General features: G+C 43.0%; 1 protein-coding gene across 2 annotated transcripts in view; it reads left to right on the top strand.

The window, feature by feature from the left end:
- The first annotated feature begins 24,843 nt into the window (after nucleotides 1-24,843).
- The window catches only part of LOC310785853 (DAZ-associated protein 1-like), a 35,483-nt gene continuing 34,639 nt past the window's right edge, over nucleotides 24,844-25,687 (top strand). For both annotated transcript variants that reach the window (XM_083647012.1, XM_083647011.1), the window contains exon 1: nucleotides 24,844-24,961. In XM_083647012.1, coding sequence (XP_083503138.1) covers nucleotides 24,930-24,961 — 32 coding nt within the window. In that variant the 5' untranslated portion in view covers nucleotides 24,844-24,929. The remainder of the gene's footprint in view (nucleotides 24,962-25,687) is intronic.

Raw genomic sequence — 25,687 nt, 5'->3', positions numbered from 1 at the left:
ATGTGTGAAAATGTGGATATAATAATTTGGCTAATAATATTACCACAGTATCTTCTCCAGTAAGATGGATAGATACCGATAGATAGATACATAGATAGATATATATACTATACGTAGTATTTACAGTGAGAAGATTAGCAACTATAAAATTAAAATAAATAAAAGCGCAATGGTTTGTCTTCAGTATGTCACTTTTATTGCTTGAATCAGAGTAAGGAAATGGTTTCAGGCATCTTGGCACAGAAAAATAGAGGTATTAGCCACCACCATAAAATTCGTACTTCAACAAACCGTTAACTTAATACTGTACTACTAACTTCCACAGTGAACCTGCCTGTGTGAGTGACTGATAAACTGAAAAACTGTATGTAGAAATTTACTGGCCAAGGCAACCTTTCTGTTCAGAATATTCACACCGATATGATTTCCAGTGTGTATACTGTATATGCATGTGTGTCCGTGTGTGCGTGCGTGCGTGCGTGCGTGCGTGTGTGTGTGTGTGCACTCAGGATTGTATGCTTTCTCCAACAGGAGCCCTGTTTTGGGAAACACAAAATGAAAGATTAGGGCAGTACAAACACTAGTCTATTCTGTCAAAGTAAAGATTCAGTTCTTTTCTGTCTGGATTTCAGGATTGGTTCCGTTATTTTCAAGTCATGACTAGTCTATGTATTCAGAGCAGTAGTCGTGTTAACCGAATATTTTCAGTCTTCACCTTTCCTTTTTTTTTTACAACAGAAAAATCTGAAGACCACTTTTTTTTTAAATGATTTTTGCCTTTATTGTATTCACCTTATGTAGAAGAGACAGTCTGTCTTCAGTGGCTTGAGAGACTAATAGGAAGTGTAAACACAATCAGACGTTCTGATTGTGTTTACACTTCCTGTGACATAAACCTCATAAACCTAGTCTGAATCATATGTGAGTCAAACTAGGTTTGACCATTTGAGTCAGACTAGTTTGAGCAGGTAAAACAGCTGGAGGTTTGAACAGGAAGTCATGACACAATGGGTCAAGTGGGTGGGGCTACATAAGGTGAATAGGGCAGGAAAGGTGGGGAGAGAGAGGGGATGACATGTGGCAAAGGACCACCGGTCGGCCACTCAAAGAACTAAGCCTTAATGGGACGCGCTCTACCAGGTGAGCCACCGGGACTCCCGATTGTCACTTTAACACAGCTACATTATGTTATGACAGAATGTTTCATCTGTCAAAATGACAGCCAATAAGAAAGTCTAGTGCGCCCGCTGATTCAGAGTATTCAAATATAAGTATTCAAACAAGCAAAGATCCTGTGAAGACCCACAGCAGGCACTGTAATAGCCATCCAAAATGAATGACTCAGTCACTGTGGGATTAATAATGGCAATCAATCAATCTATAGACTACATGCACAACTTCTTTACTTCCTGAAATTAGTACAGCTTCTTTATTTCCTGTCCTACGCTATTGGATTAACTGATTAATCAGGTGTGCCTGATCATTGTTGTGACTGCAGCACACCTGACATTAATCAGTTCATCCAATAGTGATGACAGGAAATAAAGAAGCTGTACTAATTTCAGGAAGTAGTGGAGTTGTGCATGTAGCCCATTAGGATCTTGGGATATACATGCAGTGTAGATAGGTCACCATGTTTACCTCTCTGCTCGTCTCCTCGTGTCCTTCACTTTTTGTGCCATACAGGCCTTGATCTCAGAGATAGAGATGTTGCGGTGAACTTTCTTGACATGGTCTGTAAGAAATTAAATTAAATTCTACTGAATTTACTTCAGTACTCACCAAACACATGTGGAGTCAGATACCAAAGAGGGCCCAATTCATTCATATTGTGTAAAACAGGAGTCAATGTTTGATCCAAGAATGCTTTAAAAAAATCACATTAGGGTTGGAGGGTATCCAATTTTACCTTTAAATCTTGACGGTAATGAAACTGATACCTTTGCTATTTTCAAATACCCGGGTCTAAGGTATTATCTTATTACTGGCCAACCCTAATTGGCTTTGCATTGAGGATACACACAAAATATTTTTTATAACCATATGGTAATAAGAAAATATACATTTTGTGTGTTAACAAGCTGATACAATAGCATTTTGCCAAACAATAGTCTGGTATGCTTACCAAGTACCAGCTTCACCTTCTTTGGCTCAAGGGGCTGTCGTGACTGCCCATGAATCCCCTTCTTCCCGGTGACAGAGCTTGTTGACATCTCCTCCACTGAGAAGACTGAGTCCATCACAGTTCTGGTCAGTTTTTTGTACCCATCGCTTCGTTGGGCATAGTCCACTGCAATGGAATTCATCAGGTCTGTGACAGACTCATTCTGCAAAGATGAAAACATCAGAATACATAAATGTACTCGTTCAAATGTCAAAAAGAGTCCAGTTGTCAGAGGTGTGGCATTGGGTGACAGGAAACAGCTGAGGTGTCAACAAGTCATAATTGTACAAGGAATCTATCTATGAATCTATCCATATATCTATGGATTTTTTCCAAAAAACAAAAAAAAATCTCTCTTTTTTAGCACTCTTTCTAACTATAAATCCACTTCTGTTTTAATTTCCTCTCTTGCCCTCTTTTAACAACATAACATAACATAACATAACACAACACAGGTAAGCAGAAAGAAAAAGACGAAGCAATCACGCCATGAATGAGGAAATGACTCACCTGCTGGAGGCTGGAGATACACGGCTTGGGCTAAACTTTTACTCCGTGAAACACTATCGATTAAGTCCGACATCGCTCAGAGGTTTTGAGCAGCTTGAAAACAAGTTTGAAAACGTGCAGAAGTCCATCCACTCACTCACTAAAGAAACTAAGGCAACCGTGAACAGAGTTTATAATGCGGAAAAGCGCATCCGCGCACTGGAGGACAAAAACAACACAGTGAGTCCGAAAATGGATAAAATGCAAAATCGAAACCCTGCACACGCAGGTTGATGACTTAATCAGCAGGAGTAAAAGAAATAACATTCGCCTGATCAATGTAAAAGAGGGAGCTGAGATTGGTGACATGGACGCTTTCGTGGCAAAATCCTGTGTTACATCCTGGACCTGAAGGAAGGCGAGAAACCACCAGAGGTGGACAGGGCACACCGGGCGCCTCGGCCACGTCCAGACCCCGGCCTGCCACCGAGGGCCATCTTCATCTGCCTACTCCGCTGGCCCGACCGTCAACTCATCCTCCAGGCTGCGGGGAAGAAGCCCCTCACCTGGGAGGGTACGCGCTTTTTCGTCCGGCAGGACCTCTCCGCGTTGGTGCAACAGAAACGCGCAACATACAACAGCATCATCGAAAAGGTTAAAGTCAATGGATATCGCTTTGGCGTACTGTACCCAGCGAGACTCGTCATAACCATTGATGGACAGCGGCGGAACAAGAGCTCAAAGTGAAACTGCCGAATATCTTTTGAGTTGGACTGGTCAATAGTACTGTGAGTAACTAAAATAAAAAAATAAAAAACAGAATTCTCTCTTCTTTAGCACTCTTTCTAACTATAAATCCACTTCTGTTTTAATTTCCTCTCTTGCCCTCTTTTCACCACACCGCGGACACTGTGTGCACTGTAAAAAAAAAAAAAAATACCATTAAAACACCCGCGGTCTGGTGATTAGTGACCTGACTTTTGTTTTGTTGAAATGTTAATAAATGGGAGCTTCCCCAAACAGCCATCTCTTTCCCGACAATCCCCTCTGTGCACGAAGCCTTACATATGGTAATTAAACATCAAAACACCCGCGGCTTATAGACCGGTGCGCCTTATAGTCCGGAATTTACGGTACTCAAAATCCTGTGGGAAACACTGAGATGGCATTATCCTGTCAGCAGCGCGCAATTACTTTGCGCTAAGAGCTTTGAAAAGCACCTCTTATGCACTAAATACCTCGCTGAGCTGGAGCGCACCATCATCTCTGTGCTCGCAGTGCAAAGTAATTCATTCCTTTTGGATATGTCATTATGCACAGCCTTGCCACACCAGGACATCAAATTCTGCTGCTAAAATTGGGTATTCGCAGATAATTCAGTGAGGCAATCAACTATAACTCACTGAGAAACTTTTATCATATCGCAAAGAGGGAAATGAATTGAGAAAACCTGTGGGACAATGGACATAGGCTATTCACCTTCATAACCCGGAGGGTGGATGGCACCACAGACGATCTGTCAATAAGCTCTCTCCATCTCTCTTTGTCCTCAGCACGAGTGAGTCTACTCTATTACGCATGGAGAGAATGACAGCATATTGCATGCCTCGCGCAAACAGCGATCGCAAGACGGGAATCTGATTGGTTTTGATTGACGTTATGCCCAGCATTGCCTGGCCACACCTGTGAATAATTCTGGTACTTAAGACCGCCCAAATCCCGTTTGCGCAGGCATTTTGGGGGCGCAGATGATTTTGGCATGGCTTTAATTTGCGCCTGCGGTACGTGCCGTGAACGTTTCTGCATCACCGCCGAGAATTGCATCCCCAACATATTCCGGGGCTGTTTTAACTTAGATATCAGGGAGGTCACGTCTACTCAGACAATTATATCACTTTTAAACAGTTACATTTCTATACAAATCATTACAATATGCTCCCGTGAGGTGGGGATGCTGCCAGGCGGGGGTGCAAAACTCGGGCACCTGGACAAATGCGCAAGGCAGACCGCTATCTTCCCTGCGTTAAGGCACGCGCAAACAGGTGCGCAAGTGCAAATGGGGATATCGCCTGTACGAAGATAGGGCCCAATGGGTCATAAGTCACTGAGTTTAGTCACAAACTGTAAGATTTGGAAAAGACTGCCTACCACACACTAGAAGACTTTGAAAAGACATATATATATATATGTATATATACTGTATACATATATATCGCTGCATATATATATATATATATATATATATATATACATATATATACATATATACATACACATACACATATACATACACACACACACACACACATAATAAAGATACCTTTATCTCTCCTAGCGGCGCTGGGCGGCTGGGGGCAGGCTGAGCTGCCTGTATAGCAGCTTTCACAGTTTTTGTGAGTGTATCTGCTAGCCCTGCATTCAAATCAAAAGAAGGAATGATCATTTAACTATTCAAGTTTGCCAATTGAGTTGTGTGATTTAATATAATTATAGTATTATATTTTCATGGAAATAGGTTAAAGGTTGCTGCATGGGCTCCCCTCCATACTTACCATCTTGCAGCTGAAGGTTAAGTTTTCGTAATCGCCTGATCTCCTTGTCCTTGTCTTTCACCTTCTCCTCGAGTTCCTTCATCTCATTTTCGTAGTCTCTCTTTCAGGGCAGAAGGTAGAGCACACAAGAGAGAAAGAGAAGATAAAAAAAGACAACACTTAAAGGGATGGAGAACTTTGGTAGTATTCTTGATTTTGTATCTTGCTGGACCTAATCTCAAAATCGGTGTTTTTTTTTTAACTTGTATTTTTTCCCCGATTTTTTTATCCCCCATTAGTGCTAATTTAATTTATTTATCCTGGTTGCTACTCCACCCTCTGCCGATCTGGGGAGAGCCGAAACTGGCTCCATGCTTCCTCCGAGACATGGGCAGTTAGCCAGCCGCTTCTTTTCACCTGACAGAGGAAGCTTCACCGGTAGGACATAGCACGTGGGAGGTTCACGCTATTCCAACCAGTTCCCCTCCCTCTGAACACGCGCCCTTAACGACCAGAGGAGGAACCACATTAGCAACCAGGATATTGCATGTTTTGGTGAAGGGGGTTCCTATATGAAGGAAGCCCCCGGGAGGCACGGGGAGAACATGCAAACTCCACACAGAAAGGCCATTTTGACGACCCCACCCGGGCGGTGGGCACTCGAGGACATGCGGACGGGCATGCATTCCTTCAGCGTTCACAGCGCCCCAGGTGGGAATCGAACCCAGGACCTTCGAGCTGTGAGGCGACAGCGCTTACCACTGTAGGCTACCCCCTCAAAATCTGTGTTTCTCTGTTATCAGCAACTCTAGTAGAGACAAGTGGAGAATGTTTTTTCTCTCTCACCATTCACTACCTATATGGCAAAACGGGTCTAAAAATCACACTTTTAGCACATAAACGAGTGTGAACAAAGCAGGTTTTGACTATCTATCATCAATCAATCAATCAATCAATCCATCCATCTATTACTATTGCTTTCTTTATTTTATTAAACCAACAAGTACAACACCAAAATGGTTGGACAAATTGTGCCACACTGTTCTGATTTTCAATCTGTGTTGCCATATAATGGTGGACAGACAGTGGACAGAAACACAGCAGAAACACAGGCTCTATGATTCTCAGAAACTGTCTGTTTCTCGTTTGAAGGTGCTTGTTTGTTGCCCGGCGCACACTTTTCCATGTTTAAGCACGTGATTGGCCCAAAGGTCTAAGCACCGCCCAGCCAGGAAACTACATTCTACCTGACAAAGCTACACTGTGCATTACCTATAAATCAATCATATAAATCAGATCAATCCAACGAGAAAAGCTTAGGTGCAAGGCAAAAACAAACTATTTAGAATTCAACGCTGAAGGAGGCCTTTTGGCTGAAACGTTCATTGCTGCTGCGCCCAAGATGAATGATTAAACTTTTGAAAGGACATTTAGTTTGCTGGCCTGTTCTCTCTTCCATACATGACCTGCCCTCAGCTGTGCCATGAGCAAGAGACAGGGGGGAGAGAGACAAAGCATTTGAAAAATGATTTGTCGTCGAGGTGCAACGCCATCACAATGGTGTGATTTTTAGGGCTCAGTGGTCAATGCCTGCTGGCCATTGGCCCAACCCTACCTGTGCTGTGACCCTCGTGTTCTATCGCTGCACTACCCGAAACATTGTTGGTGTGAGGCAACAGTGCTGACAACTGGGAACCCTGTGCGATCCATGGAGAGCGGTGCCGATTCGTCCCACAATGAGAGCGGCCTATTTTACACACTCCATTGTCTTAAAAAATAATTCAATAAAATAACAAAAACAACAATTTAGTTGTACTTTGAATAATTGTTACTTTTACCTTTGCTCGTTTTGGAGTCCTCTCATCAATCTGAAAAACAAGTGTTTGGGGGAAGGGCAAAAAAGGTCTGCAGTTATGATGATGAGTATAAGACTATTAACATGTATTTATTGTCATTATTCCTTGTAGACTCCTAAGTGGAGCATAGGGCCAACCGCAACTACCCTAAACCAAATGTGTTTTTGCAGTTTCTGTAGCAGGTGGGTTTTCACGGGGTGGGGTGGCTAGCCCCACACCAATTATTATTATTATTTTATATACATTTTATTTAGCAATTTTCAAAACGTAAAAAACAACAACAAAAGGCTCAGCCAGAGAAAGAAAAAACAAACAAACATAATTCACATTCCAATACTACAGCTTGGCACTACCAGCCACGTAAGGTCATGTGCCTGCAAGAGATGTGCGTGGGATCCCACGCAGAGAGTCCATGAGAAGTCAGTTATGCGGGTCACACCAATTATTATTAACATGTGTACTCAGTACACATGTTAACACGGCCATATATCGGTATCGGACGATATTGGCCTTGTTGACTGCAATCTTCCAAAAAAGATGCTGTTCAATGATTGCAGTGGCCAATATTTAGTTGGGTCACATGATTTGTTGTTTGTTTCATAATTACATGATATGGTATGATTGAATTTGGGCTCATTCAAAGATAGTGTGATGAAGAGCTCAAGAAACGACGGTATTGATTATTGGCCAAATTGTTATTTTAAACATCGGTATGACGTATTGAAAATATATATTTTTAGTCAGATGGTCTGCATACATAAAAGTTTGTTACACACAAAAGTGCGATCACAAAATAGTGGCTGGGGGGAAAAAAGTGGCTGGTAGAATTTAGAATCTACCACAGCCACTTTAGCTGGTGGAAGAAAAGGTTTATTTACAACACAGAGTTATATACATACTCAGGTGTATAAAAACACAACAATAATGATTGTATGATAGACTACAAAATCATCAGTAAAGTATGTCACAATTGAAGCAGTCCAAGCAATAATAATAATAATACAAAAGTCACTGAAAAGAAAGTAAAAGATGCACTTGTTTGGTCAGCATATCTACCTGAGTCGCATCTTCATCATCTTCATACTCAGAGACTGAGTTGTACTGATCTTCGCCATTAGCCTGATGAAACAGCAAGTGCATTGCAAGAGCCTGATCATCCTGGAATAACATCTTGGTCATTTGGTAAGTAGATTAAATACTATATTTGACTATTTTAGGGGTCACACATCTCTCAATAATAGCACAACATACCTTTGGTTTTGCTGAAGTCTGCAGCATACCGTTTTTCTCCAACCACTCAGCCTCTGCCCTTTTTATTTGCCCCAAGGAGTCTGATTTACAATAAAGGAAAATAACATTACAAGTTTTAGCAGCAAGTCACTGTGCCCCCCTTCCCATCCTAAATTTACTGCAAGCCCAAGAATGGTCTGTTTCTATAATATATTCAGAACTAACAGTTCCCATTGGCCGCTGAGGGAGAGCCCGCCCCAGGCTCCCAGCGGAGCTTGAGGAAGCTCCTGACGTCCAGATACCCCGTCTGGGAAACAGAGCGTTTCGGGGTGTGGCTTGAAGGAGACTGCTGGATAGGGACAAATCCAACTGTGGCAGTTCTGAGGTTGTGACCACTCATTACAGGGAGGGCTGACAGCAGTATATATGCATTTACAAGTAAAAACAGCTTTTGCACGGAATGGGACCTTTAAGCTATGTGGGTTTCGAAATAACGCGTCCTTGTATGGGCAAAGAATAAGGTGAATAGAGACAGTCGGCACGTGTGTCAACGCCCACAGATTTAATGTTATACGGCTGTACCAAAGGACGGTGCTGCGGCTCTAAACTACAGGTTTGGGGGTTCTACAGCAGAACACAAGACGTCTGCTCAGATGTGCGTTTACTGCGGTGGTTAAATCCCCGATCGTGTCTGCCTGGGCTGGGCTAGCAGCTAAATTCTAACTTTGCTGAATGGATAGAACGGGGGATTTACCCCACACACTGACCCAGCGAGACATCGCCTATTCCAGTTTGGATTTCTGCAATGCAGGTAACGTAGGAATCGCCCCTCTCAAATGAGGTACGTGCGCTCAAATGAGCTGTTTGGGCGATATGCCGAATTTTAACAAAACGCTACCGATTAGTAATCTAGTCGTCACTTATCCCCATGTAGCGTACATTTTGCCAATAACTAACTGATGTAGAACAGAATTGGGTTTTTAAATTGACCTTGGTGAAAAGAACGTTAATTCTGAACACAGTAATGTTGACAAACTTTCAGAGCCTAGCTACATGTGGGGACTGCCCCCTAGTCCGATACCTCACGAGTCCGATACCTCACGAGTCCGACACCTCATGGTTTTGGGTTAGGGTCTGGGGGAGGTTAGGTTTAGGCGTGGGGGTGGGAGAGGTTAGGTTTTGGGTTAGGGTCTGGGGGAGGTTAGGTTTAGGCGTGGGGGTGGGAGAGGTTAGGTTTTGGGTTAGGGTCTGGGGGAAGTTAGCCTCTTTTTTCGGACTCCTGAGGTGTCGGACTCGTGAGGTATCGGACTCGTGCCATGGCACCGCTACATGTAGCCTATAACGTTAGATTTTTTTTAATGCTACCGGTTACATTAAATAACGTTAGCCAACATATATTCAGCAATGCCTAGCTATGGTCTCACCAGAGACATGGGATAACAATAGCGATAACTCACGTTATTGTGGCTATAGGTTAGCTAGCTAGCTAAGCATGCTAGTAGTTTGTTTGTTAGCCAGCTAACTGAGTGGTGTGAATGTTATAGCGTTAGCCTACCGTTGTTACCCTGATAGACAGCGTCGAGTAATAAGCTGGGTGCTTGAGATACATATTATGATAATTATGGGGTACATTTTCACAACATTATAGCCGAACTTACCTTCGACACGGAGTATCTGGGCCTCAAAAGATTTCCATCCACCTTTTGGCCTAGTCCGCCCAATCTCTCCAAACTCCACCAAGCCAATTCTCTTTGGCTCATAAAGCATTCTTTTGTCTTTTACATAGGTCTCTAATCCTAAACTAACCTTGCCTTCGTTTATCCATTTTATGAGTACATACAGCATGGTGGTGGCAGCTTTCTTTCTGATAATAAGTTAACCTACCGCAGTCTAGTTCGCTCTGACTGACAGCAATACAAAAGTCAATGTTCCCGCTTCGTCTCGCGCCCCACTGCACAAAGAGACAATTATGGATTGGCGCAACAAGAGAACCAATCAGATTTTGTCCTGGTACTATCAACACTCACGCGCTCCCCACTAACAGACAGAAGAAAAAGTAACTCATGACGATATTATATACAGTCATCAATGCTCAGTGTTTGAAATTTGCATTGGGGGCAGACTTTGAGGCCAGTTCTATTGATGTGAATTGAGCAGACAGGGTAAGTCCCACTATAAACTGTCATATCTGTACCGTTTCATGATCATTGACTGAAAAACGCTTCCACCAAACATTATAACAAACATTTTCTTTGAAGATTCATATGAGCTCCAACAAGCATTCCTGATGCCACAGATGGTTCAGACTGTGAACTAAAGTGAATCAAGATTAGGTGTCAATGTTGAAAACTGTTAAATACACACATGTGAATAACGTTATTGGGCTGTGCATTATTGGTGTAATGCAGGGGTTTTCAAAGTCTGTGGGCCTCCCCTCAGACAAAGCTTGGATAAAGCCCCCCCCCCCCCCCCCCCCATCATAAGTATACTTCAGGCTACACAAAATACATAGCAAAGGTCTGTCTGACTCTGAATCTCTATAACTAAACCACACACATTCATTGACGGTATTCTATGTGATCTCCTTTTGATAACTTATGTAATAATAACTAATGTAATACTTTTTTCCACTTCCATTCACTGAGCCTCCCCTGAAACTGTTTGGAGCCCAACAAATCAGTAATGTGTTTTCTTTAATCTGGTGGAAGAATTCAAAGGGGAAACAACACAGATGACGGTTTATAGTGGGATTTACTCTGCCCGCCCCATTCTCTTCAATAGAACTGGCCCCAATGCAAAATTGGAATACTGTAATGTGATGATGTCTTCTCCTTCTTTTTAGGGTGCTTGGGCATAACGTCCTTTAAAATGGAGCCGCCTCATAAGAAAAGGAGGATGTACAGACGACATCTGCAAGATGACAACGTGCCGTCTCAAAAGAAGAGGAGGATGTACAGACGATATTTGCGAGATGACAACACGCCCTTACCCCGGACCACTAAATACCGTATGGAGAAAATTGGTAATGGTAGTGGTAGAAAGTGGACGTTTATAGCCAAACTTAGCCAGTCAGTTTTGAAATCTAGCAACCTGCCTTGCTACCATTAGCCTATTTCAAATCCCACCCAAATCACCCATTTTGTGTCTAAGCCCTTGTTCACACAGGATGCCGAACGTAAGTAGAACTGAAGCTTGAAGCAGGCACACGCTGAACTGACACCTAACCGTTCACACAAGAAGCCTTCTCTTTTCCTCTCAGCGCCTCCTCGGCACGCCTTGAACACGCCCACAAATCCCATTGACTTCATGCCTGGGCAGCATGGCAGCTTCAAGCTTCGGCCTCGCCTGTTAACAAGGACGCCTAAATGAAACTTGTGGGTTCAGCGTTGGTTGAGCATTGCTTCGGCGTCCTGTGTGAATGGGGGCTAAAAGGCAGGAAGCAAAGCAGGTGCAAGCAGAACACTAATGAGGGTTTCCAACTTTTTGAACACCATTTAGGTGTTCCAGTGCAAATCAATATCTTGCTTGCACCCGTTTACTTCCTGCTTTTAGACACAAAATCGGTGATTTGGGTGGGATGTGAAATAGGCTAATGCCAGCTAAAATTCTCCCCCTCTTAGCAGCAGTAGTACTAGTAACACATTTGGTTGCATTGGTGTGCAGCTAAATGTGAGTAAATGTGTATTTGAAAAGTGCTAAAGATTTAAATATAGGGATGTACTGATATGACAATTTTGGCCGATACCGATAACCACATTTTGTATATACTGAAAAACACATGTAAACACTGTAGCCTCTTTCACACCGGCCTTGAAAGCCGTAAAATGGGATCTGCGCCTGTGAAAGTTGTGAACGCGGGTTGGTGGGTAATTGTTGTATGCCTTTCGTTCCTCCGGGCGGGTTGCCGGTTTACCCGGCAACCCGCCTCCACCTGAAAGCGTAGGAGCGGCATGTGAATTGGGGAAAAATAATGTCTTTCATACAGATACATTTGCCAATATATCATGCATCCCTATTTATTATAAATATGTGGGGTTGAACATGTGTATTTGTGAGTTTCACTTACCAAAATATTATTGACTTTATTTCAGATCCCAATGTTGGTGGAGACAGGTAAATATGAGTAAAAAAAAAGTCCCTTTTAGGGGACATTCACACCAAAAGAGTTTTTGCAGCTGCCAGCACCTTTCTGCAATTCATTCTCAATGTAAGGACGCACTAAACGTGCTCCTCTTTCAAGGAACGCACCTGGCGTTTAAATGCTGGTGGCATCTCGTTTTTTTGGCGGAGCGCTCTGGGCGTTTTAAAGCTGAAAATCAATAATCTGGCTTTCATGTTGACAGTGAACAACATCAAACAGACAAAACCAGCTGGCTGCCGTCCGTGTGGTCCTTGTGCCCAAAAGTGTACTGCACGTGACTACAGGGGAAAACAAAACAAAGCGCAAAAAAACCAGCTCCGCGCGCTGTTTTGTGCACAATGGAAGCGCTCTCAACATGATTTTCATAGCGTTCTGACTGAAAAAAACACTTTTGGTGTGAATGTCCCCTTTTGTTTATAGATTATTAGAGATGTGTATCTATTAAACTGCAATAACCAACATCTATACAGCTCGGATTCTGATTTGATTGAAGATGGCAAGGTCTGGAATCATCCAGAGGTAAGATCACATTTGTACATGCTGGACAATTTTAAAGGTCACTGTATAGGTGACGAGGTCCTGATTCATTGAACTAAATTACTGTGTTGAGCTATGCCAACTATTATTTTCTCCCCAAGTCCCCTCAGCAGTGGCTTGATGACCACACAGGCAGAGAAAGTGCCCCTTGTTCAAGTATGGACTCTGACATCGAGGTGCGTCGGCGTGTAACAGTTCAGAAATCATGGTCTAGCTCTGAGGGTCCAGGACCTCTCAGAGCTAGACCATGAAGACCATAAGACATCAGGTGTGCCTAAAAGCCAAATATAGAGTTTTCTATATAAATTGTTGTTTTGTTTTGTTTTCCTAGCAAGTCAGTGGACACACTGGAGATGACAGCGATGAGGAAGAGGGGAGGTTGAACATTGAACCTGAAAAAGTAGGTTCACTCACTCTTTTATTTCATGTCTACTCTCATAATGATTCAAATGAAACACCCATTTAAACTATTGCTACCTATTGTCTCCTCTCTTACACATCAGCCCCCTGAGGACCACATGGCCAGAGACAGCGTTGGAACAGGTTCAAGTATGGACTCTGACGTTGAGGTGCGGCTTTGAGTTTTAAATGGTGTCTCTGATATCAAAGGTCTTGTATAACACTTTAATAGTTGAGTAATCAAAGTCTAACATGATGTCAGTAGGTCTGTGAATCTTTCCTGGCCTCACGATTCGATTCGATTATGATTCATCTGTCAACGATTCGATTCCACTTACTAGTTGTCAGACTGGGTGCCCAGATTGGGATGTCTTAAGCTTGCTGCAACTTGCAAATAATCTTGGTGTCCTGTTTGATAGCAATGTATGCTTTAAGCCAGTGGTTCTCAAATGGGGGTCCGCAGAAGTTTTCAGGTTAAAATATATATATATATATATATATATATATATATATATATATATATATATATATATATATATATATATATATATTTTTTTATTAAAAAATAAAATGCTACATGTTACTTATTCCTTCTCAAACTACTTCCTACATGGTGCTAGTCTATCAAAATATCTTGGCTCTCATTGATTGTGCTGCATAGTGGTTTTTCTGTACTGTTGACAAATTGTGATATTGTAAGTCGCTTTGGACAAAACAAAAGCGTCTGCTAAATGACGTTATGTAAATGTAGTGTAATAAAAAAAAAATGTATATATTTTTTGCAAAGTCTTCATAGTTCAACGAAAATAGTTTATGCTTTAAATCTAAAATCTAATAACAAACCTATCAAATTAAAAGTCAAGCACGTTACCGTGGAAACAATTAAGCTTAGCCCAAAATCACAAATCAGAATGAGGGGGTCCCCGGTATATTTTCTATCTTGTAAGGTCCTTGGCTGAAAAACTTTTGAGAACCTCTGCTTTAAGCAACACATCACAAAGCTTGTCCAGTCATTTATCACATTAGAAATATTGCAAAAATTGATCTATTTTCAATTTTGCAGAAGCTGTTGTACATACTTGTATCTCCTCGTGCCTTGACTACTGCAACAGCCTTTTCTTGTGTCTTAGTAATAACAACAACAACAAAAAAAAAACTTAAAACATCTACCGACCGTACAGGACTCAGCTGCCCATCTTCTAACTAGAACTAAGAGGCCTGATCACATCACTGGTAGGAGAGAACAGCCAGCACACTTGAATGTCCTTTTAAAGTTTTAATCCATCATCTCGGCATTTGACAGCTACAACGGATGTTTCAGCCAAACTTGCCTTCTTTAGCGTTGTCAGTGAAAGCAGCCGTTCCCAGTGTGTTTATTAATATAATGTTGTTTTCCCCAGCAACCCAGTGGACACACCTCCCACAGCCTGGCACCACCCAGGCCCACTCCAGTTCCATCCCAGCTTATTGCTAAACTTCCACATCAGCATCGCCAAGGTATTAATACCCCAATTAATTTACTAGCATTTTGCTAATGTTCTTGGCACATTGACTTCATTTTGCTATTTTCTCTGGTACCAGACACACGGTACAGGTGTCGTGAGCGAAGACGATGTGTGCCGGCTGCGAAGGCAGAACAGATGTACATGGACATCTTGGTAAGCCTCACCTCGCCTCATTAACATCAGTTGTTTCTATTGACATCTATCTAAAACATGAAATAATTCAAGAAAATGAATTAACCTTCTCCTTAGGGTGGTGCTAACGGGAGTCAGATTTTTCCTGTGAAGTCTGTGGCTGTCGTCTGTCCGCCTTCATCCTATAGAGTGCCCGCACCAACAAAGCCTGCCTGTGAGCCAAAACCTCAGCGCCAACGCAACAGGTGGAGGAAAAAAGTAGGTTCACTCTGTTTATTTCATGTCTTTTCTCATAATGAACAAAAACACCACTTTGAACTATTGCTAACCAGCTCAGTGGCCTTGTGGTCTGAGTGTCCGCCCTGAGACTGGGAGGTCGTGAGTTCGATCCCCGGCCGAGTCATACCAAAGACTATAAAAATGGGACCCATTTGCCGCCCTGCTTGGCACTCAGCATCAAAGGGTTGGAATTGGGGGGTTAAATCACCATGTGATTCCCGAGCGCGGCGCACGCTGCCGCTCACCGCTCCCCCAGGGGATGGGTCAAATGCGGAGAACAAATTTCACACATTGTGTGACAATCAGTGGGACTTTACCTTTACCTTACTTAACCTATTGTTTCCTCTCTTATACAGCAGCCCCCTGAGGACCACACGGACAGAGACGGTGATGGCAGGGCCGCAGGCTTTGATTTTGACTTTGAGGTGAGTTTGCATTTCAAATGGTTTAACAGCTCAGAATCATGGTCTAACTCAACATTTGGCTCTATAAGCACACTTCATATATTTTGCCTTGTCTCATAGATATTTGTTTGTTTATTTATTTATTTATAGCAACCCAGTGGACACACTGTGGATGCCAGCGATGAGGAAGAGGGGACGCTGAACGTTGAACCTGAACAAAATGTTCAATCACTAATTTATTTCATATCTTTTCTCATAATTATTCAGATTAAAGGGATAGTTCTGATTATTTGACATGGGGTTGTATGATGTACTTATCAATATCGATAGTGTGTTACCTGCAGTAGAGCCTAGTCAGCGCGGAGCGCGCCCGCAGTTTACAGAGCAGTCGCATCAGGGAAGTAGAGCAATGTACTGCTGTGAACGGTGACCATCAGCAAAACGTATTTTAGCCACCTAAAAGAAGGCCGACCTAAACAAATCACTATCAGTTGAAGTGTACGCTATATTAACAACATTTTCAGTGCTTTACCTTGCCGCAAATCAGCCCTGGCCTTTCCTTTGATGCTACTCTCAACCGTAGCACTTCTGTATTCCTACGCATGCAGCACACGGTATTACACCACAGATCACTGTTGATCAATGTGCTGTTGTAGAGTGATACAGTGTGCGGCATGCGGAAGTTCTACGGTTGAGAAGATTTAGGGCCCTATCGTCGTACAGGCGCAATCGTTTGCGCAGCTCTTATGCCATCTTCCCTGCGTCTTAAGCTATCATCTGCTAAAATACGCTTTGCTGCTCTGCTCCTGTGCGGCAGCTGCGACTGGCATCTACTGCAGGTAACACACTATCGATAAGTAGCTCATACAACTGCACGTCAAATAATACAAACTATCCCTTTAAGCACCACTTTAAACTATTGCTACCTATTGTCTCCTCTCTTACACATCAGCCCCCTGAGGACCACATGGCCAGAGACAGCGTTGGAACAGGTTCAACTATGGACTCTGACGTTGAGGTGCGTCAGCATTTAACAGCTCAGAAATCATGGTCTAGCTCTGAGGTCCAGAGCTAGACCATGAAGACCATAAGACATCAGGTGTGCCTAAAAGCCAAATATAGAGTTTTCTATATAAATTGTTGTTTTGTTTTGTTTTCCTAGCAACCCAGTGGACACACTGGAGATGACAGCGATGAGGAAGAGGGGAGGTTGAACGTTGAACCTGAAAAAGTAGGTTCACTCACTCTTTTATTTCATGTCTACTCTCATAATGATTCAAATGAAACACCCATTTAAACTATTGCTACCTATTGTCTCCTCTCTTACACATCAGCCCCCTGAGGACCACATGGCCAGAGACAGCGTTGGAACAGGTTCAAGTATGGACTCTGACGTTGAGGTGCGGCTTTGACTTTTAAATGGTGTCTCTGATATCAAAGGTCTTGTATAACACTTTAATAGTTGAGTAATCAAAGTCTAACATGATGTCAGTAGGTCTGTGAATCTTTCCTGGCCTCACGATTCGATTCGATTATGATTCATCTGTCAACGATTCGATTCCACTTACTAGTTGTCAGACTGGGTGCCCAGATTGGGATGTCTTAAGCTTGCTGCAACTTGCAAATAATCTTGGTGTCCTGTTTGATAGCAATTTATGCTTTAAGCAACACATCACAAAGCTTGTCCAGTCATATTTTATCACCTCAGAAATATTGCAAAAATAAATCTATTTTCAATTTTGCAGAAGCTGTTGTACATGCCTCTGTAGTAGCAGTTGTGCTAACACGGCTAGAAATTGATATAAACTACATTAGTTATACACAATATTTTCCCTTTCACAGAAACTGGTTTAACAATTTAAATCCAGTGCCTCTCTTAACTAATAATAGCTATTGGTGTCTCTCCTCTCTGTAGCACCCCCTCGACAGCCACACAGGTGACCATGATGGTGGGGATGGTGGTGATGATGGAGATAACAGCTCAACTTTTGATTCTGAAAACACGGTATGGGTCATTTTTGAGGTACATTAGTCTGATTAGGTCTTCCTGTACATATTTCCAGATTGCTTCCTACGCAGTATGGAAAATAATTCGCCTGTTTTAAAACATTTCAGTGGGAGGAAATAGCCAGTCCTTTAGCCAAATCAGCCTCAGATCCAGTCAAATCCAAATGAGTCTATTCTGCAATAACTGCACTCATGGCTGTTTAAATTAATGAACGTTGAAGCTTTTCATAAGCTATAACACATGTGCCCCTGGTAACAACTGACTAATATCTGGAACAATCATTACCATCCTGTCAGCTTCTCATGCTATGGATATGTTGTTCACTGCTCCAGTAAATAAGATTAACCTTAGATACCAGTCAGCAACAGGAGGTATAGACCCTTTTCACGGGGACCATTTTGTGTCGAACAGGCAGGGTAAACAGGTGCAAGCAAAACACTAATGAGGGTTTCCAACTTCCATGATTGGAATTTAGAAACCCTCATTAGTGTGGGTGTTATCTCCAACGCAATGTCATTGTCCCGATGTCACGATGAGATAGGCTCTGTCGGGCCACAGCCAAGGAGGTTATGACGTCGGCAGCCTGTAGTGACGTTAGATAGTTTGTTTGTTTTTTAGATTATTTTTGGGGGCATTTTGCCTTTATTGTATAGGACAGTGGGCCGACTGGTACTAGCCTGGTAAACCGCCCGTCACGTGAACTCACATTGCATTTGGTTCTCCGTGACGGTCTGGACCTGCACAGGCAGTTAAGATGATTGGTCGAGCCATGCCGGCTCGACGAATCAGCGGCGGCCGTAGGCGGGCTCTGGCTCATTCACTCAAATCAACTCTCAATAACTGTCAAACTATTCCACATTCATCTAGTTTGACAGTTATTGAGAGTTGATTTGAGTTAATGAGTTATTAATTTGAGTTAGTGTGGACTAGTGATGTCACTGGTCCACACTTTAACACTCAATAACTGTCAAATTAAATGACAGACTTCAAAACCGTTTACAGTTTTCTGATATACTACTGATGTTCTAATGATACAAAGCTGGTTGAAAATGGGCGGAGTGTTCCTTTAATGGATAGCTTTGAAGTGTTCTGTAATCACTTATGGCTCATTTCCACCGTTGGTATCGGCGCAGCTCGACCCGGCTCTACTCTCCTTGTTTTGCTTTCCACTGGTCAAAAAACGGGACGACCCGGGTTGAGCCTATACTTTTTTTTTTAGCACCACCTCTGTCGAGGTTCTGCCTTTATTTGCTGCTATTTGCATGGAGATACAGGTAGCCTGAAGATATGGAGCAATCTCATGTCTTAATGCATGGGGTTAATGATGCATGGTTATTATCTGTTATCAGTTAGTTTTACATACTGTATGTTTGGCTTCAGTTCCACTCACACTGCCATGTTGTGTTGTGCTGGTTTCACTCCTGTGCTCTTCTGCACAGTTGCTATAAAAACATGAAATAAATCACTTGATTTGACCTGAGAAATCAGAGGTGAATTTTATTATTTATTTTATTAGAATACTTTTGAATAAAACACTATACTCCTTTTGAAATTCTGTGCATGCATATGGAAATTCCCACATAGATTTTGTCTATAATTTGTTTATTAAAAAGGATCCCCATTAGCTGACGCCTAGACGACAGCTAGTCTTCCTGGAGTCCAAGAATAGATGCACTTGAACGAATGAATCCCTCACATCACACCCTGTGATATTGTACCATATCCTCATGGACGATGTTGAAGGGAGCCCACATTATGTACCATTTTATATTTTCCTCTAGTCTCAGTGTTTCCTCTGGGATTTATTTCAACAACAGCGGGGAAGGGTTCTGTTATACCTGGGTCGTGTGCGTGTAGTACGCACACGACCCAGGCGCGGGCAGATAATTGCACAGATTTACTTTTCCATAACTGTATGTGCTTTGCACCATTTAATGTATTTTGACGTGTTTTCTGAAAATCACGTAAAAAAAAAAAAAACGTGTTTAAAAAAAAGTGGTACTCGTTTGTGAAGATTATTTTGCTGAACACAAACTTCGCTGTTTCATAAACTTTTGTTAAGCACAGACCTTATTTCATGCATTCAACAGAAATCCCCATACTAAAATCCCATTGCCATTCCCCCCGACTTCCGGACTTGTTGACCAGACCGTAAGCAGGGCCATAAAGATGTCCTGAAGCTCAACTTCCAAAACATCAGCGCGCCACGCGGGCCTTCACAACCCTTCTTTTTCAGATGGCGATGACCTCGTCCACAAATTTGATCCTTAATATGATCGGTATGAGCCTGGGCTGGTTGGCCTTTTCTGTAGACACTTTGGATCTAAGCACTCAGGTAGGTTAGGGTTAGGGTTAGGTCGGGTGGCATCCTTACCAGGAGCCCGACCCACCATAACTGGCTCCTCACAATATGAAGGACCAGCATTGACTGAGTTTTTCCTGTATCGCTGAACTCGTCAGCCTAACATGAAGAGTGAGGCCAGACACCCTGCAGAGAAACCTTATTCTGGCCGCTTTTATTCACGATCTATCCAAAGGTTGTGACCACGGGTAAAGGGTCGGAAGGAAGACCGACCTTTGCTTTGTGGGGTCAGCTCTCTCTTCACTGCCACGGTCACCTGCCTTGTAGTTGTCCTGCATCGGCATTTGATGTTAGATGCTACAAATCGAATGAAAGCCGAACCTTCCACTGCAGACAGTATTTCTATTTTTGGAACAAATATCCTGACTTGGAACTTAATCTGCACCCAGCAACAATGGAAAAATTGAGGAGATATTTGGGCTAGTTTGGCAAGTAGCTGGCTGGCTATTGTCTGACAGACTATGAGATACTTGCCTGGGTCCAGACCTTTGAATCAGCCCACTCCACCGAGTAGACTGATTCTGTTCTGGACATCGTGACATGAAACAGCAGTTTCTTGGTTGAAAAATGATCGATCCAAGAGGGCTGGGGGACTAATGATTAGCCAATCATCGTCACAGGCGGGGACTAACGTGGATACGTTGGTCTCTAGTGATTGGTTAAGGAAAATCAAACACTCCTCCCCCACGGAAATTGGTGTGGAGTGGAAGCAATGTCAGACTGAAGAGTGTAACGAGTTGACAGTTCTGTCTGATATCAGGCCAATAGAGCATTCATTAATACCACCTGGGTGTAGGTGACATCATTTGCACCAGGAAGCAGATTGAACTTCTATATGAGTTTAATTCTGTTGAGTTTTCTCAAAGAGCGTTAGTCAGATTTCTACAGTGCTGACAGACTGTGACAGTTATAATCAGTTATAATCATCTGGGTAACTTTACATTAACAGGTCCTTTGTTCCATTATACCATGAAATACAGAAATGCAAGTCTCACTGCACCGAACCTTTAAGATAAATTACGATGTGATTTTAATGATCCCCATGGGGAATTTGGGTCATTCCAGCAATGAATCGTAACAGCAACAGCAAAGAATAACAAATAAGAAAAGAGCAAGTTGGGGCCTTATAAACGTACACAACCAACACTTTCAACTGCAGAATATGTGTAGAATGTATGATTTATGTATTTGTATGTATGTATTTGTCTTACATCTTTTACCATTGCCATATGCGTCACCGCACTTCAGTCTAAGTGATACCAAGTGTCATAACTGTGACGTTTTTGCCGCAGCGCTGGACCAGCGGCCCCGCCAGGGTCATGGGATGGAAAAGTCAGGACAGTCAGTCAGTCATGGATGTTTAGTGAGTTTAGTGGGAAAATGGCCGTAGCTCGGGATAGGAAGGTCGTAGAAAGACAGGATTTGAAGAGGAGCCATAGGGATAGGAAGGTGCTAGAGAGTCAGGATTCGAGGGGTGGGTGGGAATAGTGGCTAGGGGGATATGGGTGGTGTTGGAGGGGGGTGGGCGAGTGAAAGGGGCCATAGGGTTAAAAGGTTTATGTTTGTTATTATAATTGTAAAGTGTTACAGTGCTCATTGTCACTATTTTCTGTACATCAGTTTCCTCCATCTGCAAATCTGCAGCTGCACATCTGTAGGTATTATCTCTCTGTCATATACATTACCATAACTTTTCTTTGCATGTTTTTGGTGGGCAGTTCTTATCTGGAGGAAACCCCAGTGAAGCACAGGGAGAACATGCAAACTCCTCACTGCCCCCCTGGGCTGGGGGCAGGGAGGACATGGGAATGGGGACACACCCTCAGCGCTCACAGCATCCCAGGCAGGAATCAAACCCAGGACCTTCTTGCTGTGTGGCGACAACGCTATCACTGCGCTACAATGCCCCCCTACGTTACCATAACTTGCTAAATGCCAATCCTTAGCCAATTGCATGTGTACATTTTTCACTGACATACAAGGAACAATCTAACATCCTCCAATCATGGGTCTATTGCAAGATACAAAGTGTTGGTACAGACAGTGATGGTACAGACAGTGTTGGTACAGACAGTGATGGTACAGACAGTGTTGGTACAGACAGTGTTGGTACAGACAGTGATGGTACAGACAGTGTTGGTACAGACAGTGATGGTACAGACAGTGTTGGTACAGACAGTGATGGTACAGACAGTGTTGGTACAGACAGTGATGGTACAGACAGTGATGGTACAGACAGTGTTGGTACAGACAGTGATGGTACAGACAGTGTTGGTACAGACAGTGATGGTACAGACAGTGTTGGTACAGACAGTGTTGGTACAGACAGTGTTGGTACAGACTGATGGTACAGACAGTGATGGTACAGACAGTGATGGTACAGACAGTGATGGTACAGACTGATGGTACAGACAGTGATGGTACAGACAGTGTTGGTACAGACAGTGTTGGTACAGACAGTGATGGTACAGACTGTGTTGGTACAGACAGTGTTGGTACAGACAGTGTTGGTACAGACAGTGTTGGTACAGACAGTGTTGGTACAGACAGTGATGGTACAGACAGTGATGGTACAGACAGTGATGGTACAGACAGTGTTGGTACAGACAGTGATGATACAGACTGTGTTGGTACAGACAGTGTTGGTACAGACAGTGTTGGTACAGACAGTGATGGTACAGACAGTGTTGGTACAGACAGTGATGGTACAGACTGATGGTACAGACAGTGATGGTACAGACAGTGTTGGTACAGACAGTGATGGTACAGACTGATGGTACAGACAGTGTTGGTACAGACAGTGATGGTACAGACAGTGATGGTACAGACAGTGATGGTACAGACAGTGATGGTACAGACAGTGATAGTACAGACAGTGATGGTACAGACAGTGTTGGTACAGACAGTGTTGGTACAGACAGTGATGGTACAGACAGTGTTGGTACAGACAGTGTACAGACAGTGATGGTACAGACAGTGATGGTACAGACAGTGTTGGTACAGACAGTGATGGTACAGACAGTGATGGTACAGACAGTGTTGGTACAGACAGTGATGGTACAGACAGTGATGGTACAGACAGTGATGGTACAGACAGTGTTGGTACAGACAGTGGCAAGAAGAATGTGTTTGATGTTGGTCCATGGTCCTGGACTGAGCTGCAGAACTCTGTCAGACTTCAGCCACTCATGTTATTGGCTCCGACATTAAATGGGCACTGAAAGCTCCTCTTGTTTTAGGCTGTCATTTGTTTTTGTTCTTGTCACACTAGATCAGTGGTTCTCAAACTTGCTCACGCCAACGACCCCTTCACCAGCTCAGTGGCCTTGTGGTTTGAGTGTCCGCCCTGAGACTGGGAGGTTGTGAGTTCGATCCCCGGCCGAGTCATACCAAAGACTATAAAAATGGGACCCATTTGCCTCCCTGCTTGGCACTCAGCATCAAAGGGTTGGATTTGGGGGGTTAGATCACCATATGATTCCAGAGCGTGGCACTGCTGCTGCTCACTGCTCCCCCAGGGGATGGGTTAAATGCGGAGAACAAATTTCACACACTCAGGTGTGTGACAATCAGTGGGACTTTATGTTTACCTAAACGGACACAAATTAGACCACGGACCCCCATTTGATACGATTTTGTCATAGGGTCCACCATCTTTGCTTTTAGATGTTTTATTGCAGAAAGTGTTTGAAACGCATTACCAAAATAGTCATACATTCTGTCATAGTCTTACTTATGGATGGAATTACATGTATAGTGAAAATAAATTATTCCCCTTTTTGCTGGGGACCCCTGGAACCCAAGGACCCCTGGGGGTCCCCGGATCGCACTTTGAGAACCACTGCACTAGATTATGTGTCACTTGGGAGGTTTTATTTCTATTTCATGTTTTACATTTCATTGTCACTTGTGTGGGGTTTGTCTTTTAATGGGTTATGCTGCCTCTCTTGGCCAGGTCTGCCTGGTAATTGAGAAAGTCATTCATAATCACCAGTTGTAAGAAGTTATTGAGTTAGCAGTGTGATGGACAGGGTCTGATGTTGTGTCTGCCTGCAGCCAACACAGCCGTGGACAAGATACTGACATTTAGTTGTCCAACAAGACTCACCTGTTCAGAGTCAAATTAGCATTATTGGCAAAGGTTTTATTTTTTATAAGATGGCTATTGATGATTTAAGAGACAGTAGCCTACGGATGGGACAACATACCTGTAGGCTACTTATCTCATAATATGATTCAATATGAAATATGGGGTTCACAATTTGATATCATCAATCATGATCATCACCAATTATGATTTAATAAATAAAAGGTCAATGACAATAAAGTCTGATTGTGCAGAATTATGTTTATTTCCGAACCACAAAACTGTCTAGCGATGGCATGCTTGAATATAAACGCCAATTTAAAAATGTCATTGCAAAGTGGAAATAATATGATTTTCTTGGAGAGCTTGTGGAATTGTGATGGTCAAGGGTCTCATTTGTGATTAAAGCAGAATAAAAGGGAGCGTTAGCTAATATCACTATTCATTGTCCCATCCTTGTTCTCAATGGGACGTCATGGTAAATAAATAAATAAATAAATAAATAAATAAATAAATAAATAAACCTGCGAGTTCAGTGAATTGACGCATCTGAAAAAAGTGTATGTGTAGTTAGGACAGATTGGGTGTAATGTCCCTTTAAAGGGCGCGCTTGGCCCCCTGCAGGGCTCGTGGTGCGCGTCGTCATTGCGCAGAGCACCATCACAGAGCAGTTTGAACCAAAAAGCGGAGTGACCTTCCTCCGCTCTCAGTCTGGAGAGAGAGAGGGAGAGGGGCAGTACTGAAGCAAATACACCGGTCATCCAGAGCTCTGACAGCCAGCCAGCCCCCCGCTTTAGCCTCAGAAATGAACAACAACTTAGCCGGAGATGAAATCGGGTAAGATCATCTGAACAAAGAATGTCACTGTGAACGCGGTCAACTATCAATTGGATCGTAACTTGTAGTTGTCAGCTGTCTTCTCAGCTGGCGTTTGACAGCTAACGTTAGCTGGTTAAGCTAAGCTAGCTCCGTCTGTCCGTAGTAAGTTAGCGAGATGGCTAGCCTGGGGAAAGACGACAAAAAGTGTCACCAGTGATTAAGATAGCGTTGTTGTTACTAGTTTTGCTTGTGGTCTAATTGGTCATAGTAGTCTGGTGTGCTGCCACTTCGCGTGTTAAAGGAATTTGTGTTAGTCTAGTTACTTTTCGCAGTACTGTTTTCAATGAGCTGGAGCCACTCAGCTAGCTTAGCTACCGTTAGCCCAGCGATGCGAAAGTGGCTTCTTGAATTGGCCAGTGTGCGAGGACATTTAGCGGGCGTTAGTGGGAGGATGGAGCATCAACACGCCGCTAGCGCTAATGCACTACATTTAACACTGATGTGGACTTTGCTCTTGGTAAAGATCTACGTCAACTTGCTAGCTATTTGGCTGCAAGCTGCCGTGAAAACCGACGTTAAACTTCTAATTCTGCCAGCGCCGAAACCTTAGTTATCGGGGTGCCAGTTTGCTTCGCAGTGGCTTGAAAATACTTGTGTTCAGTAACGTGAGGAGGTCAAACCAGTTTTCTTGATTTTTCTTTTTCTGTTTTGAAAAATGTCATTGTGAGAAACTGCCGCACTCTG

Source organism: Poromitra crassiceps (assembly GCF_964638095.1).
Source record: "Poromitra crassiceps genome assembly, chromosome: 12".
NCBI classification, from domain to species: Eukaryota; Metazoa; Chordata; class Actinopteri; order Beryciformes; family Melamphaidae; genus Poromitra; species Poromitra crassiceps.
The sequence above is the reverse complement of the archived record's forward strand: the minus strand, read 5'-3'. Positions and strand labels throughout refer to the sequence as shown.